Raw genomic sequence first — 20920 nt, forward strand, 5'->3', positions numbered from 1 at the left:
GGAGCCCCAGATCGAGGGAGATTATCAGTGGTCTTGTATGTCTTCCATTTTCTAAAAATTGCTCCCACAGTTGATTTCTTCACAACAAGCTGCTTACCTATTGCAGATTCAGTCTTCCCAGCCTGGTGCAGGTCTACAATTTTGTTTCTGGTGTCCTTTGACAGCTCTTTGGTCTTGGCCATAGTGGAGTTTGGAGTGTGACTGTTTGAGGTTGTGGACAGGTGTCTTTTATACTGATAACGAGTTCAAACAGGTGTCATTAATACAGGTAAGGAGTGGAGGACAGAGGAGCCTCTTAAAGAAAAAGTTACAGGTCTGTGAAAGCCAGAAATCTTGCTTGTTTGTAGGTGACCAAATACTTATTTTACCGAGGAATTTACCAATTAATTCATTAAAAATCCTACAATGTGATTTCCTGGATTCTTTCCCCCCATTCTGTCTCTCATAGTCGAAGTGTACCTATGATGAAAATTACAGGCCTCTCTCTTCTTTTTAAGTGGGAGAACTTGTACAATTGGTGGCTGACTAAATACTTTTTTGCCCCACTGTATATATATTTATTATTATTTTTAATTTATATATATATATTTTTTATTATTATTATAATTTTTAATATACAGTATATATATATAAACTGTATATATATATATATATATAGGGAGAAGAAGTACTCACACCTTTTACTCAAAATTACTCAAGTAAAAGTACCACATTAGTATAGTAGTACTTGCTCTTAAATGTACTTAAAGTAGTAACCCTCTGGTGAAATTTGACCAATTTACAACTTCCCTCATCTAAAATGTTTTTTTTCTCCACGTTTTGAACAAGAAATAGATAATGTATGTCTGAGAGTAAGTTAAAAGCGAAAGTACTTGTCAAACTAAAGTGACTCATGCATGTCCTGAATACAATTTACAAAAAATATAAAATAAGAAAATAAATCACGACACTAAGGTGTGTTACTGTAGAAACGTAGTAGATTGAAAATTATAGATATTTGATCTGCAATGTAGCGGAGCCCAAACTTTCCAAAACCGAACTTACGATATATACCTGAAAACTGTACCAAAGCACAGTTATTTAAATACAGTTTCAGCTGCGTCCCCTTCCTGACTCAGACCTGTCTCCGCCGGGCTACGGGCATTACCTTGAAGATGTGAAACACGGACCAGGATCTGACGTCTCACTGGGTGTAACATTTTAGTTAATGGGGCGGCGGGGGGTCCAGTAGGTGCTCGGAGAGATGAATGAGATTGCGGGGGAATCGGGGATGAAGCAGCAGAAGACCCTGCGGCGCGGCTCAGCAGGTCACACTGAGCGCCACAACCTCAGCGGTGATCAAATTTGAAGAATAAAGAGTTGAAACGAAGGCATGGGGTTAATACGTGGGTCTGGAACAGAAATTAATGAATACGGTAGCGACAGGTTACCTCACTTTTAACTAGGCTCCATTTTACAACTATTAAGGTTAATGGATGGATGGATGAAATAGCAATAAATAGACACACTGTAGAAACTAAATGGCATGTATTAGTTAGGCTCTGAATGATTACTCATTATAGGAGAGGGTGGATAGATACTGTAGATGGATAGATGGATGGATGGATGGATAGATGATAGATAGATAGATAGATAGATAGATAGATAGATAGATAGATAGATAGATAGATAGATAGATAGATAGATAGTTAGATAGATAGATAGATAGATAGCAGATATATACGTAGAGTCCAAAGAGCTTCTCCCGAAGCCCAAAAAGCTTCCCCAGCACGACACCCGGCTTGACCATCATCGATTCATCTTTAAGTTTGGGGAGAGAACAACCTTTTTCACTTTGCAGAGTTCCCTGAAATAGCAGCGGTGGCAGCGTGTTCTCTTAATGCTCCGTCGCCGTGTCCTTACATTCTACTGCCATCCCGGTCCCAGGTGGACCTAAAGAGCCGATTCATCAAACACACCGAATTTGGGAGCAAGGAAACACACACACACACACACACACACACACACACACACACACACACACACACACACACACACACACACAGACACTCACTCTCTCTCTCTCTCAAGTGCAAACGCACACAGGCGACGACGGATGGTTGTTTAACGCCCGAACCTGTGCAGCCGAAGCTGCTCGATGGGAGTTTGACGGGCGTGGTCGCCCTCCCGGCAGCGGAGGAAGGTGGGACCGAGTGAAGGGGGGCAGAACGAGAGAATGGAAAGGAGGAAGCGAGAGGGGAGCTCCAGCACGCGCCCGATCACCCCAGTGATCTCTTTCTCCCCTCCCGTCCGTCCGTCTGGCCGAGGGAGCTGTCCTCTCAATCCAGCGACCCATCTCCCTCCACGGGTCAGCGCATGACGGGCGCCTGCGCCCAGATTAACAATAGGAAAAAAAGAAATCCGAGATCGAGATCCGAGACCTCTGAGCATTTGGAATCGTCGCAATTTCTGACGATGGACCACACGCTCCCGTTCGTGACCGCCTAAATAGACCGCCTAAATAGCTCTGTTTTCAGTGCCATTGATATCCCCCCCATTCATATCTATGGGGCTCTCTAGGGGGGCGTGGCCAAAGAGCACGTTGGCACCATGTCCAGGCTCTCAAACCGCCCGATCGCCCTGCTCTCGGATACAGACGGGTGGAGGCTTTGGTTCTCTGGAGCACGCACCACCTCGGAGGGTCTAGTTTTAGCCATCTTAATGGCATCACCCCTGGGTCGCGAGACAATACTTTATAAGAAAGTATTTCATAAGGTAATTCTTCATAAGTTAGTACTTTATAAAAAAGTACTTTTTAAGATAATACTTCATAAGATTTTGCCCTCCAAATTCTAATCAATTCATCGCTGAGTCAAAGTCCAAGGTCCAAGCAAATTTTAAGAAGTTCCCTCAAGGCGTTCCCGACATACATGGATATATAGAATGGGGCGGACGGATGTACGTACGGACGGACGGACAGACAACGCAAAATCATCAGGCCTGGACCACAGCTGTCGCCAGCGCGGAGGCATGAAGCTGACGGTATTTCCCTTTTACCCCATCTGAATAATAATAATATAAATGCGTCTGAAAGAGGGAGGATGTGTTTACTGCAGAGGAACAGAGCTGTTTGAAGACACTGGCTGATGGAACTTCCTGATACAGTGCATCCCCCTGGGAGACGGCAGCCGCGGTGTTCATTATGGGAGTAATCAGCCAGAGCTTTAGCCCTAAATCCACCACATGGCTACCCACACAGAGGGGGAGGGGAGGGGGGAGGGAAGACACACATACCTTCCTAAAAAAAAGGGACAGCGGGTGATAAAAGAGAGGGAGAGAGAGAGAGAGAGAAGGAAAGACAGAGGGGGGGAGAAAGAGAGATGTGTTCCTAGAGAGGGGACTACCGAGAGAGTGTTAGGAGATATAGGAGGAAGGGAGGGAGGGAGAGGGAGAGAGAGGAGAGAAAGACACACACATACACAAACACACATAGGTAAAGGTGGTTTATAGATCATAGTGGTCAACATGGATGAAAAATAATAATTATTATTATTATAATAAATAATAAAAACAACAATAATAATAATTATTATTATCAATGCATAATGAATAATAATAATAATAATAATAATAATAATAATAGTAATTTATTAGCGCACAAGGACACTTACCAAAATAAATGGATGGATAAGCATAGAAATACACGCACACTCTCTCTCTCGCTCCCATCGCTCTCTTCACCTCTAAAACATCCTCCTCCCTTCCCCTAAAGCAGCAAGGTGTTGCTTTGTATGTACTGTATGTTGTGGTTGCCGCCTCGGGCTGGTCTCCACCAACACCGCGTTCCATTTTTCACACAGAGCAGCACGTAGCGGTGCGCACACGGTGCCTTGACGTGCAGCGGAGAATTCCACAGCAGCTCATAAACTCATGAATAAACATCCCATAAAGGAGGAAAAGTCAAGTTCATTCGTACATTCAAAAAAAGTGAATTTGATGTGGTGAATCGTGATAAAAATCATAAATGAGTCTTACACGTTTTAGTGTACTTTCCCCAAAACTTCTTCATTAGAAATCAATTCAAATATCAGAAATTATAATTTACAATCTGGTTTTTTTTTCTAAGTGCGTTGCTCAACTATTAACAATATAGGCACTTGCAGTGTGGATATTTGGGAAAGGCACGGAAGGATGAAAACAGGGTCACATACTCGTTCTTCAAATTGATCTAACTTATGAACAAATATTAAAAGTAAGTATTAAACATTTCAGATTGAAATTGAAATTCCCAAAAGGCTAACTGATGTGCCCTCCTGCACTGCGAGCGCTAAAGTTTAATTAAGAAATGAAAAAACAAAAACAAACAAAAAAAACAGATCAAAAAGGTAAACAATAAAAAAAAAAAAATTCCGGCCTCGTTAATTACAACTGTGAGCTTTTTGAACCGATAAAAAAAAAATGTCTGGAAATATGCAGATCTTTAAAACAGGCAACCCGTTTTTAAGGGCCAAATCAGGCTCGTGCGTCTGTCGGTGCGGTTTAGCGGAGGCGGTCTTTAAAGTGTTCCTCCCCTGCACCCTGTGATTTCAGGCGTTTTCACACTTTGCAGCCTCGTCCTGCTCCAGGGTAAACACTGCTCTCACTCCCCGTTTGTCAAATGACACCTTTTGGGGAAATGAAGTGAGTTCACTTCAAGGGAGTAAACTGATAAAATAAGAAATGTCATTTTTCTCTGCTGAGGTTGAAAGATGAGATATTAAAATATTAATGATAATCTTACATTACAATTATAGAATAGAACAGAATAGAATGTCTTTATGTCATTGTACAAGTATGATTCAACAAAATGTGTCCTCTAATATGACATTTGTTATATTTGTTATATATTATAATAAACACAAGATATAAACAATATTAAATAACTGCATATCTGGGTAGACATAAAAAAAACAAAAAATATTTCGTTTTAATGAAAGTTCTTGTCCATTCATGTCCTCAATTAATCTTGTTTTTTCCCCCATTTTTTTAATTTAAAAAAAAGTGTGAATATACAATCATAACCTCTATTTGAGAGTTTTAACGTAAAATGTAAAATGAAAAATGTTATTTTGTCAAATAATACTGGACAAAAATGAGACAAACAATACTCTGAAGGCTTTCTGTTTTTAACTATAAAGCATAGTTTCATTGCCAACAATAAAAGCCTACATTTTAAGTTTATACAGGTGGTAGCTTACTTAAAATAATATGCATAGAGGATAATATACAATATTGCTATTTTTGTGAAATATTGAAAAAAGTACCCATTAGTTTGACTCCCTATAATTTCAGACAAAACACTTAAGAATAACCATGTGTTTTTAAATCCAGTCATAACGTAGCAACACGGTTTAAGAAGTGTTTTTTTTTCATATAATAAAAGACCTATTTAATGATTATCCATTGATTTACGAGGTCTCCGCCCACAGCCTCCACACTCTGTCTTCCCACTTCAACACTTCAGAGTGAAGTCGGTGCACAAGTTCACATCTGGTGAAAGGATCAGCCAGTCACAGCTGAAAATCGCGCGCACACACACACACACACACACACACACACACACACACACACACACACACACACACACACACACAAACCACACATATATACACTGACACTGTGTGTGTCTTTTCACACCGAGTGTTTTTTTTAGCGTGTGTGGTTTTCCTTGAGGAAGCAGTGGATCCACATATTAGCGACAGTCTATTTTAACGATGGTACTAGTATTGCCACTGGTACTAGAGCTAGTACCAGTGGCCATCAGCATTAGAACTATTACCAATACTAGAACTACTACGGTACTAGTACAACTAGCACTTATACTGGTTCTGTGCTGGTACTAGAACTAGTACATGTAATGAGACTAGTACTAGTACTGGCTCTGGTACTAATACCGGTACTGGTGCTGGTACTGGTACTAGAACTACACTCATACATCACTTATACATTAAAACAAATGTGTTTTTATCGCCACAAATGTGAAAAAAAATAACTATAACCAACCTAAATTACAAAGATGAAAGCACTTTGGGAGGTGACGAATGACTGAAAAGCAGCGGAGAGCGAGACAGAGAGAAACAGAGAGAGAGACCGAGTGCAAGGCGGCGGACATGTTGATGTGTTCATAAAGGAAATGACAGCCCGCAGACAGGCTGAAGAAGAGCTGCTTTCTGTTTTCTGCTCTTTACACGGGAAGAAAAAGGGAAAGAGAGAAAGAGAGTTTGCTGAGCCAACGCTTGCCTGCCAGGAAGCTGATCCAGATGGAGGAGAGGAGGAGGGGAGGGGCAAGGGAGAGGGTGAGGGGAGGAGGAGAGGAGCAGGGGAGGACAGGAGGGGAGGAGAGGAGGAGAGGAGGGGAGGATGAGGGGAGGAGCAGAGGAGGAGGATGGGAGGAGAGGAGGAGAGGAGGGGAGGATGAGGGGAGGAGGAGGAGAGGAGGAGGAGGAGGATGGGAGGAGAGGAGGAGGAGGGGAGGAGGGGAGCAAGGGGGGAGGAGAGGAGAAGGAGAGGAGGAGGTCGATTGGAAGTAAAAGGTAAAAGCGGGGGCGGTGTAAATCACATGTGATTATTGGAAACAGTTTGGTTGTAACAACAGAAGCAGGGACAGGCTGGGGGAGGAATGAGGAATGATGGAAGTCAATAGAAGCGGGATAAAGAATAAAAGAACAAACGTTATAAATATTAATTCAATTGAACTGGACTGAAATGTGTTCCCACTTGTTTTCCCCCCCATCAAGGCTTGTCCTTCCCCTGGAGGCAGCGAGGACCAGCTTCAGCGTCCATCGCTGGTCATGCAGCTTCATCTGCTTGTTTGTTGTGGGGGGTCCCCACGTGAGCACGGGGAGGACATGCAAACTCCGCACAGAAAGGCCCCTGAACGGGAGATAACCTACCAGAGCGCGATGCCAACAGCGGCGCAGGCGGGAATCGAACCCAGAACATTCTTGCTGTGAGGCAGCAGTGCAAGCACTGTTCCTTCGTGCCACCATATAATGTAGCTTAAGGATCTGGGCGACCTTGAACTTTGGCCAAATTGTGATGGCTAAACGACTGGGTCAGAGCATCTCCTAAACAATAGGTCTTGTGGGCTGTTCCCGGTATGCAGTGGTTAGTACTAACCAAAAGTGGTCCAATGAAGGACAACCGGTGAACTGGTGACAGGGTCATGGGCGCACATGGCTCATTGATGTGCATGGGGAAGTGAAGTCTAGTCCGTCCGGTTCGATCCCACAGAAGATCTACTGTCGCACAAATGACTGAAAAGGTTAATGCTGCTGTGATAGAAAGGTGTCAGAACACACAGTGCATCACAGCTTGCTGCGTATGGGGCTGTGTCGCTGCAGACCGGTCAGAGTGTCCATGCTGACCCCTGTCCACCACTGAAAGCACCTACAATGGACACGTGAGCGTCACAACTGGACCATGGATCAATGGAAGAAGGTGGCCTGGTCTGATGAATCACCTTTTTATCTACATCATGTGGATGGTGCGTGTGCCTTGTTTACCTGGGAAGAGATGGCACCAGGATGCACTATGAGAAGAAGACAAGCTGGTGGAGGCAGTATGATGCTCTGAACAATGTTCTGCTGGAAACCTTGGGTCCCGGCATTCATGTGGATGTTACTTTGACACGTACCACCTACATAAACATTGTAACAGACCAAGTAAACCTCTTCATGGCAACGGTATTCCCCGATGGCAGTGGTCTCTTTCAGCAGGATAATGCGCCCTGCCACACTGCAAAAATTGTTCAGAAAAGCCCCCATGGACGGGGCTTGTTGTTCCAACACATCCCACAGATGCTTGATCGCATGAGATCTCGGGAATTTGGAGGCAATGTCATCACCCTGAACTCTTTGTCATGGTTCTCAAACCATTCCATACGAGAAATGCTGCAAAACTGGAACTGGAACTTACAGACTGACTCCTGTTATATTGGGCTCACTAGTCATTAGTTAGCATACTGCTACTAGTTATCATGCGTAACTAGTTATCATAGTGCAACAAGTTAGGATAGTACTACTAGTTATCATAGTGCTACTAGTTAGGACAGGGCTACTAGTTAGCATAGTGTTACTAGTCATCATAGGGCTTCTAGTTATCAGTGTGCCGCTAATTGGGATAGTGCTACTAGTAATCATAGTGCTTCTAGTTGGGATAGCGCTGCTAGTTGGGGTAGTGTTCATAGTTATCATAGAGCTACTAGTTGGGATAGTGCTTCTACTTATCATAGTGCTACCCATTATCATAGTGTTACTAGTTGGGATAGGGCTACAAGTTTTCATCGCAGTACTAGTAAGGATACTTCTACTAGTTAGAATAGTTCTACTAGTTGGGATAGGGCTACAAGTTATCCTCGGGCTACTAGTTAGGAAAGTGCTACTAGTTAGGATAGGGCTACAAGTTATCATCTGGCTACTAGTTAGGATAGTGCCACTAGTTTGGATAGGACTACAAATTATCATAGTTCGACTAATTAGGATAGTGCTACTTGTTGGGATAGGGATACAAGTTATCATAGTTCTACTAGTTAGGATGGTGCTACTAGTTAGTATATTACTACTAGTTATGATCACGCTGCTAGTTGGGATTGTGCTGCTAGTTGGGATAGTGCCTTGGTTCTTGCTGCTGTAAAGCCTGAATTTCCCTCCAGGTATAAACAAGGCGTTATCTCATCACAATGCACTCACATGCGATGCGGACGTGGGCCTTGCGGCTCTTGGTGGTCCCGGCCGAGCTCCAGGCCACGCACTGGCACCAGTAATCCTCCGGTCCGAACAGCTCCTCCACCTGCTGCCTGGTAATCTCGATGCTGGCCTCCCTCACCACCAGGCCTGGACGGGCAGGGCAGGGAAAGAAATTCCACATAAAAACGACGTTCTCTGTAAAAATTCCCTCTCCGCTAAATTGTCAGTGTTTAGTTATGCAAAATTAATGAACGGTAAATAAATATTTCAATAACTACATAAATAAACAAATAAACAAACAAACAAACAAATAAATAAATAAACAAACAAACTTATAATAAATAAATAAACAAATAAATAAATAAATTAAATAAATTGTATATATATATATTTATATATATAAACTGTATATATCAAAAAACAAATTATTAGCAGAGTTTAAATCCAAATAAACATCATGAAACTATTATCCTGAGAGCACGATGTATGGTCGATCTTCACAAACAAACACACAAACAAACAAAAAAAGGCCAATTTTCCATTAAACAGATTGATTTGCTGCTACAGTATTAATAACGCAAGGTCATATGTGTTCTTTGAATTTGTCCTCTTCTCTTCTACCACTTATTTTCTCTTCATCTCACTCCATTTCCTTTAATTCCACCCCTCCCTGCGTGTGAATGAATGCAGCTTTGGAGGGAAATAATAATTGCGAGGCTTAAATCGCTGCACCACACTGATAGGGCGGTACAGTACATAGAAAGAGAGGGAGGGAGAGAGAGAGAGAGAGAGAGAGAGAGAGAGAGAGAGAGAGAGAGAGAGGGATGTGAATAGGGAGCACGGTCAGGGGCGGATAGAAAAGCCACAGGGAAGGGAAAAGTAGAACAAGGAGGTTGAGGGGAAAATAAAAAGATGGGGCAGGGAGACGGAGGAGAAGTGGAAATGAGAAACGGAACGAGAGCAAGCGGGGGAATAATAATGGAGACAAAAACGAGGTAAGTGGTAGGAGGAGGGACTCAGAGATTAGGACGGAGGGAGAGGGGGCGGGGGTAAGACGGAAGAGAGGTAAACAATCTGAGAAGAGAATGAAAGGATGAGGAGACCGAGGAGGAAGAACCTAAAGAAAGGAAAATGATGTTGAGTCGGTGGAAGGAAGGTGGGATGAGACGGAACAAGTTAAAACCCTGAGGAGGAGTGGAGAGGGGGGACGTAAAGAGAGATGGAATTAAAAAAGAAGCCCCGACGTGGAAGTGTTTTGGTGAGGCCCTTCAATACGAGAGAGGAAGATGCTAAATGAAGGAGGTGAAGGTCTCTTTGAACCATTTTCCAAGTGGTCCTCCACGTACGTCCCGATAGGAGTCCTGAGTCACTAAGACAAGGAGGGGGCGGACAATGTGTTTGTATTAATGATAAGCGGTGTCGGCAATACACCACACGAGAGACTATCTGCAACCCAGACCTTGAGCTACTGCTTGAGTCCCAGGCCGTTCTTCCTTCCTGGGACAGTTTGGGAACACTGTGATTTGTGCTGTTTATGTGCCCCCAAGTGAAAACACAGGGGGGAGCTGCGGCCCAAGTGGCGGACCGCGCACATAGAGGGTTGCAACATACACCAGACGCTCATTTTGGAGGATTTCAATCGTCGGAAAACTTGAAATGTCTTTACCTGGGTTTGAACACTGTATCAGATGTGACACCAGAAACTGCAAAACTATTGAAAGACGGTGTGGAAATGTCAAGAAAGCATATACTGCCAGAGCCAAACCACCGCTGTCCGATTCTGATCGCAACACTGCTCAGCTCCCTCCCATCTACCGTTCAGTCCTGAGTGGGAGCAAACCGCTTGCAAGCCTGGTCCACTGACGGTATTGAAACTCTGAAGGGGCTGTACATGAGCACAGACTCGGACATCTTCCATGAGTCTGATTTGAACAAATCCACAGAAGTCATCACGGCTTACATTAACTCCTGTGTGGATGCTGTGATACCTCAAAAGACAATAAAACAGTATCCCAACAACGAGACCTACATTACTATGGACACCAAGGATTGTTTGTCGTGCAGGAGGCTTACTTTCAGGAGTTGGGACCAGGTGCAACCAAGACGAGCAAAGAGGGAGCTGAACCAGAAACTCAACACAGCAAAAAGACAACACAGGGAATCCATTGAAAAGGACTTCTGTGCAAGATGCAGATGACACCACGGCAGATGACACCATGGCAAATGATTTGAACAACTTCTACATTAGATTTTATTTACATGATTTCTCTTTAGAACTTGACAGTGTCATTAACACCATAACAATAGATGATTGTGTTCCGAGGATAGATATAAGTCCTGGAAAAGTCACAAGGCTATTTAAAAGAACAAACACTAATGAGGTTACAGGGTGTCGGCTACGCACAGTCCATTACGCACAGTGCCTCTTTTGTTTTGTTTAATGATGAACGGAGCGAAATAAAATAGGCTACATCTAAAATAAGAAAAACACACCGTTTTTTAAAAATGGGGCAAGGGGACGCACAGCGGAGAGCATTTCACGGGCACCGCATTGCTGGGGCACCTATACAGAGTGACTCATTGCTGGCGCTGGGGTGGGCCCCCCAGCAGCCACTGTGCCCCGGTGCAGCTGTACTGGTTGCACAGTTGGTAGTTACACCACTGGTCCTCTTCCAAAAAAAGCTTGTTCCCCAGGAAAATAATGACTATAGACCAAAAGCTTGTTCCCCGGGAAAAGAATGACTATAGACCAGTAGCCCTGACCTCAATTCTAAAGAAGTGCCAGGAAAAGAATGGTTTGGAAACTGAAGTCAAACATAAATGGAAGCTAGATTCTTATCGGGTTGCCTAAAAAGATAATCGTGGCAATAATGGTGCAATACCGAACATAATACTGCTGTTTGTTGACTTCCGCTCTGCTTTCAATACTCTGCAGCCACACATCCTTCAGGGAGCTGCGACAGATGTCTGTTGACCCACATATCATCAGGTTGCGTCACTCATTGTTGACCAACAGGACCCAGCAGGTCTGAGTCAACCAGATATTGTCTGAGTCTACAGTCATTAACACAGGCATCCCTCGAGGATGTGTGAGTTCTGCCATTATGTTTACATTTTGATGTAAACAGAATGTTTATGTAAACATATTTTTATGTGGCAGCCTTTTTGTCCAAGATGAATTTCCCTCGGGACAAATGAAGTCATCTCGAATCTTGAAGTTGTATCCGTAATATCACAATACCACAATATCAGTGTTTGAGCGTTTGTTTATCAGATGGTCTCTATTTTCCCCTGACGGTGCATTGTCCTTTCGGGTCCAGGAAGCATTTGGGGCCAATCATTCACTGTTTCCTGCTTGAATACAATACTCGCATACATCTTTATTTGTTAGCTGCAGCTCGGTTTTTGGTTCAAAATGTGTTTGTTTTTTTCACTGAAGGCATTGCGGGGGCTTCTTTCCTACTTCCACATTTGGCTCCACAAAGCTCGCTTCAAACCAAAAATGAAATCTTTGAGCCCAAACCCACATATAGTCCTCAGCATGTTTCTGCCGCCGGTATACACGGCCTGAGGAGCAGACAGGGGCCAAACGGCAAAGAGCAAGGGAAAAGTTTTTTGGGGGTTTTTGGGGTCTGGCGAGGGAGGCATGTCGTATTACAAAGTGGAAAATTCAAAAAGGGCATCAACGTGTGGCACTCTGAGGTCAATATCAAACTCTGCCTTAACATCCATGGAAATTTGTATTGCACAGCAACAAGGAGGTGAAGCGGGTGTAGAAGCGAGCGCGCATAACGAGCTGAAAAGCTGAAAGGGCAAAGGAGCCAAAAAGAAGGCATGAAAAGCTGGCACGCGTGGAAAATTGCACTGGAGTAAACCAGGATACTAAGGAGGCTTTAGTGGCTTTAGAGCAGCTTGAAATTAAAGGTTCCATATTATGCAAGACTCACTTTTTCAGTGCCTGCGCACATGCATTTGGGTCTCTGATGGGTCACACACAAGCTGTGAAATAAGACAACTCAGTCAGTTTTTTTTCGGTGAGCTGTCTGTTTCAGTAAACATGTCCTAAAGCCACCCGCAAAGATTTGCCTGCCTCCTCCTACCTCCCACGTCAAGCGGGGGCTCGTTAGAATAATACCCACTCCACCAATCTGAGTAACTCCGCCCATGGCTTGAGGACCGCAGTACCTTTGCGAAGGGGCGCCATTTTGTTTTCTGTCAAGTGCCGTTATCACTATGACACACTAGCGTCATGTCGGAGCTAAGAGCCAATCATGGCCACGAAACTGTTCCCGAAAGACGAATCAAAAACCAACTGTCCATGACAAAACTGCAGACAAGAAAAATGTAAGTATAGAAAGAATAATTGTGCTGTGTGTTTCTTTTGCTGTTTTGCACTAGCTAACGCTAATAGTTGTATTAGATGTCATTTTCGGGAAAGTGGCAGGCGTTTCTTGCAGCAGGATCCACAGTTTGCGGCAATCGTTTGTTAGTTGAGTGTCCGTAAGATGAACAGCATCTTAACACTCTCGAATAAAATGAACCAGTTGGGTAGTGGGCCTGGGGAGCAGCAGCTCATATTCATTAAAATCTAAGTAACTGAGTTGCACACGGGAAAATCAATGGCTGTAGTGATGATGGGGTATATAGGCATGCCAGAATGGCTAGAATGCATCGTCTCAGTGGTGTTTCCAGCAAAAACTTCAAAGACGTGTTTTGGGGACCTCAGAGTCCTATATTAACTTGTTGAAAAGGAGTATAATATGAGACCTTCAAAGACGAATAAGCCCAAAGAGACGGTTAGAACAAGTTAGGGGAGCGACGCAGCGGCACGGGGAGTAGGAGATTGGACCCTTGCAGGGAAGCATGAACTTGCGTAAAATGGAAAGAAACGGTAGATGAATGGAAGGTATTATTAGGTGTAGGAATGGACAGGTATGACATATTAACATGTATCCACTCATTTTCCATTAACACAATTTATAGGAGTAGACATATTACACACACTAGATGTATCATTGAGTATATCCATCTATATTTTAATTTTATACCCTTAATACCAGCAACCATACTGCCTCTTAGCCCCAGATAGTGCCCTTTAACTTAACTTGTCTTGTGTATATTCTGTATATTTTTGTTTGCTATTTCCTTTGTATATTTTTTTTGTATCATCCTTTCAGGCTGTTTAATGCAAATTGTCTGCACAGCAATGCACCGATCTTCATCACAGCGAAAATCTTCGTGTATGAACATTTGGATTGAGATCCAGAGAAGTGAACGCTGGAAAACTTTAAACACGGAGTAGTGAAAGTCTTACAATGCATATTAAAGTAAGACCATTATTTTTGGGAAGCTACAACCTACTTAAGTGATCGGCATGGGGATGATGGCCACAGAAAGCACTGCTATGCCAAATGCCTGCCACTGATGAAAAGCAATAAAAGAAAAAATGAAATGCTTCATACAAAACAAAACAAGAATTGAGCATGAAACGGCGAGAACTCAATTCAAAAACACACATTACCAAGGCGAGAAGATGAAATTGCAAACATTTTGGATGTCGCCTCTTCGCAATGGGAGCGGTTTTGACGGATGTGACAAAATTAAAATGCCGCTGCAGGTAAAGTTGTCTGTTTTGCAAGCGAATATACGTAGTATCTTTGTGTAACTAGGACGAGAGAAGAACAAGGGGAGGAAAAAGCAAACGCCCGACTAGAACACTAGCGACAGTGGGAGCATCGGGGGAGAGCGGAGCCCCGATCGCAGCGGGAAAATCAATGGCTGTAATGATGAAATGTGCGTCGTTTCTCAGCAGGGAGGGACGCTACAAAGAAAACAGAAAATCTCCGGCAAATTCAAGCAGAAACGGAAACAGAAACGGGGAGCAGCATAAACTACTCTCTGGCGGAGTGATGAAAGGTGTGGGGCTGCCCCCCGAAAGTCGAATCATCCGTCAGAGACCCGTCAGTCGACTGAGATCCTTCAAGTCGAGCAGTCGTTTTTATTTATTTTCATTTTTTTTCCGGATCCGAACATTATTTTTTGGGGGGTGGGGGGTTAACGGTGACCCATTTTTATCATTTTCTATTTTTCTTTATCCGTCCAGGGGAACGACGCCATCGGCACTCGATTAACTAGTGCACTCGTTCTCTATGTTAGAAGACGACGACATGGCTCTCCGTTTGAAGTCTCTCCGTTTGAAAGCAGGAAGCGATGCTGCGTTCACGGGAACTCGGTAAACTGTCATTCGTTTCGGAAGTAATGCTGCCTTCATGGGAACTTGGAAAATGAATAGTCGAATATTTGTATTGAACAGCCAAATCCTATTCCACTGACAAAATTGAAATGACGATCCGTTACGGATGTTGTGTTTTGTCCCGGACCAGCCCGAGAAAGACAAAAAAACAAAAAACAAAGGTTTGTTTGCTATGAACTAATCATTTGCTATGAACTAATCATTTGCTACGAACGAAACGTGGAGCGAATCGTTGGCTACAAACAATTGTTTGCTCCCCAGGAATCGTTTACGAGTCTTGCAGCACCACTCTTGAGCAATACAGCAACAATTACACTCGCTAAAGTGATAAGATCTAAGGGTTCTGGTGCTGTTATAGCCCCGGACATTTTCTTGATTTATATGCCATCGTTCCCCCCTTCACTTTGTGCATCTGAGGGTGTCTTTGTGTCCATAAGCTTGATGAATGTCCACTACTAAAATGTTATTAGACAACGGCCGGGACGCCGGCAACCCCTAAACAGAACGTGTGCTGAGTTTTTATTCTCTATATTGATTTCACAGAAAAAAAGGACAAATGAAACAAATTGGAAAAAGCAACACCTACACCGAGCTTAACACAAAGAAAGGGAGATCAGATGGGGGACAAACTGGGGGAAAAAATAAAATGATATTACATTGCGGTGTGGTGATGGTGTGGCTTGAGCAGCCACACCCGTTCTGGGTCTAGGTAATTGGGGCCCAGGATCAGAGTGGCTGCATACCTGTTGCTCGTTGGTTGGTCTAACAAGCAACAGGTAAAACCCCCATCGGGTGGGTGTGTAGGTGTGTGTGTGCGCGTGTGTGTGTGTGTAAAAGAAAATGTAAATCAATGTAACAGTTGCAGTCCTTGCGACGGGATGTATGTGAATTAAATTACATTCAGCCAATCAACACATTTGTACAGACTATTGTGCTTTCACAAAAGAATAAGAAAGAAGCCTCGGCATCATTTTCTAAATGTCCCTCTGACGTGAGCTTACCATGAAATGTTACACAGCGGCATTCTTCATCGTTTTTCTTTTCTTATAAGAATCTTCGGTATGATCCAAAACCCTCTTGTTCTTTATTCAATATAATATACATGTGAAACCTCAAACGGTTGCTGCTGATTATAACCATATTAACAAGGCGTGTTGCGGTTTTATTCAGATATCTGAAGGACGGAGGAGTGGGCTCTCAAGCCCAACAGGAAGGACATGTTTACTTGTATTTGTACACTTGGCTAATCGTGCCTCTGGGAGAGGATTGAACATGGTGTAGATACTTCGTCCGGGAGGGATTGAGGGATTTTCTTTTGAGGGTCTTTTCCGCCATCTATTTGTACACAACCCTCAAGTCTGCACGCCTTATATGGCGTCTAAATCAAATAAACGTGAACATGAACGCCAGTGCACCTGGGGCCAGGCACATTTCATGAACATTAGTGATGTGAGACTCGCAAACGACTCTTTTAAACGACTCGGGAGTCCCGAGTCGCTCCGTCAAAAGAGAGTCAACAACAATTTCAGACGCATTTTGTGAATTAGGTCCATTATGTTCTAACAGAGAACAGGCGCACGGGATCGAGGTTCTCCTCATAATATCAGTTCCTGATGTCGAACAGTCGCTTTAGCAACTGTTGCCAGGCAGAAGTGAGAAAAACAGAAATCAGCCAAGGATCTGAAAGAGTCGGGGCGATTCCATTGTTCCTCCTCCGACGAACGTCAAACTGGGATTGTTGGGGGTTTTTTTTCGGTCTGCATCGCAGACAATACAAAACACTCACCAAACCCCTTCTGTCAGCCCAGGGAGGAGAGGGAAAGGGAGGGGGGTGAAAAATTGAAAGACATGGACAGAGTTTGGCGGGTACCTTCCGCGAAACGCTTCAATCAATCAATCACACGCCTCCGACTGCGAGACTCTGTCAACACCCGTAGCAAAGTTAACTTGTCAAAAGGGGGAAATAAAATCAATAAGTGCCTCTGCTTTTTAAATCCAGGGCTGTTGCTGTAACTAACCACTGCAGGGTAGTTTGGTGATTGGTGGGCGGTGGTAAGCTTAGAGGTTTGCACACAATAAACAACATTATAGGCAACCTCCTCAGAAATGATTTGTCTCTCACTTAGAGCATTATATTTGATCTGAAACCCACCAATAATATAGGTACTACTACTAACACATGAAATACAGACTGAAATAATAATCTGATGCTTAAGCTACAGAATTCTACTAAATTATGAACACACTGCTATATGCCAAATTGAGTATTGGTTCAAATTATTTTGGATTGTGCCATATATGCATCATTTTATTTCTATCTATAATAAAAATGGGGAAAGCTTGTCAATAACAAGAACAATATCAGCAGTAATTTTGATATTTACCATGCTGTACAGTAAACACAGCACTACCACATAAATAATACATTTAATATCAATAAGTTAGAGACATGTACTACTCATTGAATATGAAGAATGCTGTTTGGAATAATAATAAATAGATAAATAAAGTATTTATATTATCATCATCATCATCATCATCATCATCATCATTATTATTATAATAATTATTATTACAATAATTATTATTATTAAGGGTCCAGTCCGCATTGTTATTGTCTGGATTATTATTATTTTTTATCTCCCTGGTGTTGTTAGGGCTAAGAGTATCTGGAACACGACAACCACAGTACGCACAGACATGGTTGAGGTCTTGTTTGAACCAGGACGTTTCAGACGTCTTGTCGATCGAGTTTGATCGATATCGATGTACATTTGGAACAAAAATTCGTGAAAAAACTGTTAAACTGTTATTTTACAGGAAGAATGTTGCCACAATATGATTACTTTCAGGAGCGGGCACCTTGTGACATCATCATCCGCAGTTATATAAGTGCAAGCTTCATCTCTCGGAAGTCATTCACATCCAGCCACTCGTGTCCTGTGGACTGCATAGCGTTCACAGACAACCCGAGCCGACGCTGCGTTTAATGGAACCTCAGAAAACTGTAACTCGTTCTGCCTAACAGAAGGCCTTTTTGCACTGCAGGAAATTCTGAGAACCTTTGGAGGAACCGTCCCTTTCTATGTCCACAGTGCATGATCCAGAAACGTAATTGTAAAAATACTGTCCTTGAGGGACATTTCAACACATTTAAACTAAACAACAAATAGGAACACTCAGTGACGTAAGTGCATGGTGATTGGTCCAGACGTAAGTCCACGGGGGTTGGGAGAAAACACATGATAAATAAGATACTTAATTTAAAATAAAAATGTCTTTATTGATACAAAATTTATTTCCAAAAAATGCAGTATACGTCAAAAAATTGTGGAGTGGAGTGTCCCTCCACCCCAACCTCGCAGGGCTCGTTGCGACCCTCGATCACAACAAGTTTTCCTCAGTCCGACCTACCCAAGTCGCATTGCCGTCAGTAAAGAAGGAGTGGGCAAAGCATCTATCCTTAAAGGTTAGTCACACTTGTGTTAAAGAAAAGACCAAATAAATCTGAGAAAACCTTGAAAAAAGTTATGAAATAACGAGTAAAAAAAACTATGCAGGGTTCAATATAAACTCAGAGAATTGTAACTTGTTCTGCGTTTCACAGAACCCGGAAAACTGTAATACGTTTTATTATTATTATTATTATTATTATTATTATTATTATTATTATTATTATTATTATTATATAAATAACTTTTATTTCACAAATTAAGAAAACAACTTTTCAAGACGGTCTTACAATGATGTGTTTGACTGTTTTAGTACGAGCGAATATTGAACCCAAATAAAACCAATGATTCGTGTTATAATTAACTGGATTAACTTTTAATTTGATTTTCTCACTTATTCACTGCATACGCCAGAGATATAAAATTAATTGTGATTCATTTCAGTGCAAAATCATCTGATAGTCCTGATTTCCTTCTGAATGACTGCACCAAATAATGGAGCATTTATTCCATATTTTATTCTGTTATGTTACAGTCTTCTCGGCACACGTATCACATAAGCTGCAAAATAACTACGGCCAAATTTAAGTTTATGAGTAAATTAAGAGTACTTTGCCTTTTCTATATACTTTATGTCTCTATTTGTCTTCACTGTTAACTAAGACTGTCTTTAAATTACATTTTTTCTATATCCTTCATGTTGATACGATTTTTCAGCGACATGAACTTCATTAAACGTCTTTTTCTTCTGCCATATAAACAACAGCAAGACAGATTTTTTTTGTAACCATATGGTTACATACATCAGTTACCTCCACCAGAATAAAAGGGACTGGAGAAGTGAGAAAGAGCTCTGTGGTGGAAGGAGGGGTGGAGAGAGAGAGAGAAACTACGTCACCATCAAAGTTCCTCCTCATCTGAAAGTTGAAATACCGCGAGCGTATGCTTCAGTATCAGTTTGCACACATTAATGTCATTCAGTGTGCGTGCGTGTGTGTGTGTGTGTGTGTGTGTGTGTGTGTGTGTGTGTGTGTGTGTGTGCGTGTGTGTGTGTGTGTGTGTCTGTGTGTGTGTGTGTGTGTGTGTCCTCCGACCGTGAACCAGTGATCCAGGCCGGGGCACAAGAGGAATCCTACAGGGAACTGTAGCCACACACACACACACACACACACACACAAAAACACACACACACACACACACACACACACACACACACACACACACACACACAGAGGCAGTGACACAGAAGGTAATTGACCTCTTTTATAAGCCCTAATGGTTGTTAATAATTGAAAGTGGGCAATCACAGCAAAGCAGAGAAAGAACAAGCTACGGAAGGCAACGAAAGAAAGGAGAAACAGCAGAGGAACAGAAGAGGAGTGAAGGAAGGGGACGGATTAAAGCAGCAAGGATGGAAAGAACGAGGAGGAGGGCGGAGGGAGAAGGTGAAGGAGTGCTACCGCAGCCGGAGAAGAAACACGAGAGTGGGAATGAAAGGAATAGGAGAGAAGAGAAGAAATCAATGAATGAGACGGCAGCGAAGGAGGAAAAAAAGGTCACAAATCAGCCAGGCCAATAGTGTGTGTGTGTGTGTGTGTGTGTGTGTGTGTGTGTGTGTGTGCGTGCGTGTGTGTGTGTGCATGTGTGTAGGTCAGTGGTAGCAGAGTAGAAAGCATTTACACTCTGGCTAATGGAGACAAAGTAAGTAAGCTGGTACGCACTATTTCATTAGCACACTTCAAGGCTAATGGAGATATACTGCACTAATGCAAAAACTGTATTTAAACAAACACCAGCGACGCATTTCACCAGAGTCAGTGTTGGTGCCTCTAAGTGTGAGAGTAACCGTAGATATATATAGTATATACAGAATATCTACAGTATATACTCATATACTAAATGACGGGTCTCCCAAAAGATTAAAATAATTAAAATAAAAGAATGACTATAACTCAATGGGGAGGGGCAACTAAAGGTCCTGGCAGAAATGGAATATAATATTCACAAGTATGTCTTAATTAGTTTATAATCCCATGAAAATAAGAATGGTTGTGTTTTCGTTAACTTAGAATGAGTCGTTTTAATCCACACAGGGAGTGGGTACGCTTCATGGAGCCCGCCATGTTGCACCGCCATGTTTCTACAGTAGCCCGGAACGGACAAACCAAACACTAGCTCTAGAGAGGGCCTTTTGCAATTTTTGCGAGTTCTACACACTGCACCTTTAAAAATTGCGATTAATTGCACAAATATTCGACGATATTTGTCTCTCATCACAATTTTGAAGTGGTTCATTGTGTTATAATAGTCATGAGGGGTGGGCGGGTTAATCAGATGAAACGACTATTCCTTACGGATATTGTTTTTTGTCCGATTACGATTGACGTTCGGTCATCTTGAGTTTATATCCGTGAGCGGAGGAATCAAATGTTGTCATTATTTGGTCTCATCGGGTAAATCTGCCGCCCATCGTTCATTGGACAGCTGCACGTACGGTCCATTAGCTTGCT

At 42.6% G+C, this 20920-nt stretch overlaps 1 protein-coding gene across 1 annotated transcript in view; it reads right to left on the reverse strand.

Annotated features, from left to right (window-relative positions):
* The window catches only part of LOC307233356 (netrin receptor UNC5C-like), a gene marked incomplete at its 3' end in the record, with an annotated part of 221372 nt that overhangs the window by 79722 nt on the left and 120730 nt on the right, over nucleotides 1–20920 (reverse strand). The window contains exon 3 of the mRNA XM_080004684.1: nucleotides 8709–8852. Within this exon, the coding sequence (XP_079860810.1) occupies nucleotides 8709–8852 (144 nt within the window). The remainder of the gene's footprint in view (nucleotides 1–8708; nucleotides 8853–20920) is intronic.

The sequence above is a fragment of the Zeus faber genome, assembly GCF_960531495.2.
Source record: "Zeus faber genome assembly, chromosome: 7".
Taxonomy (NCBI): Eukaryota; Metazoa; Chordata; class Actinopteri; order Zeiformes; family Zeidae; genus Zeus; species Zeus faber.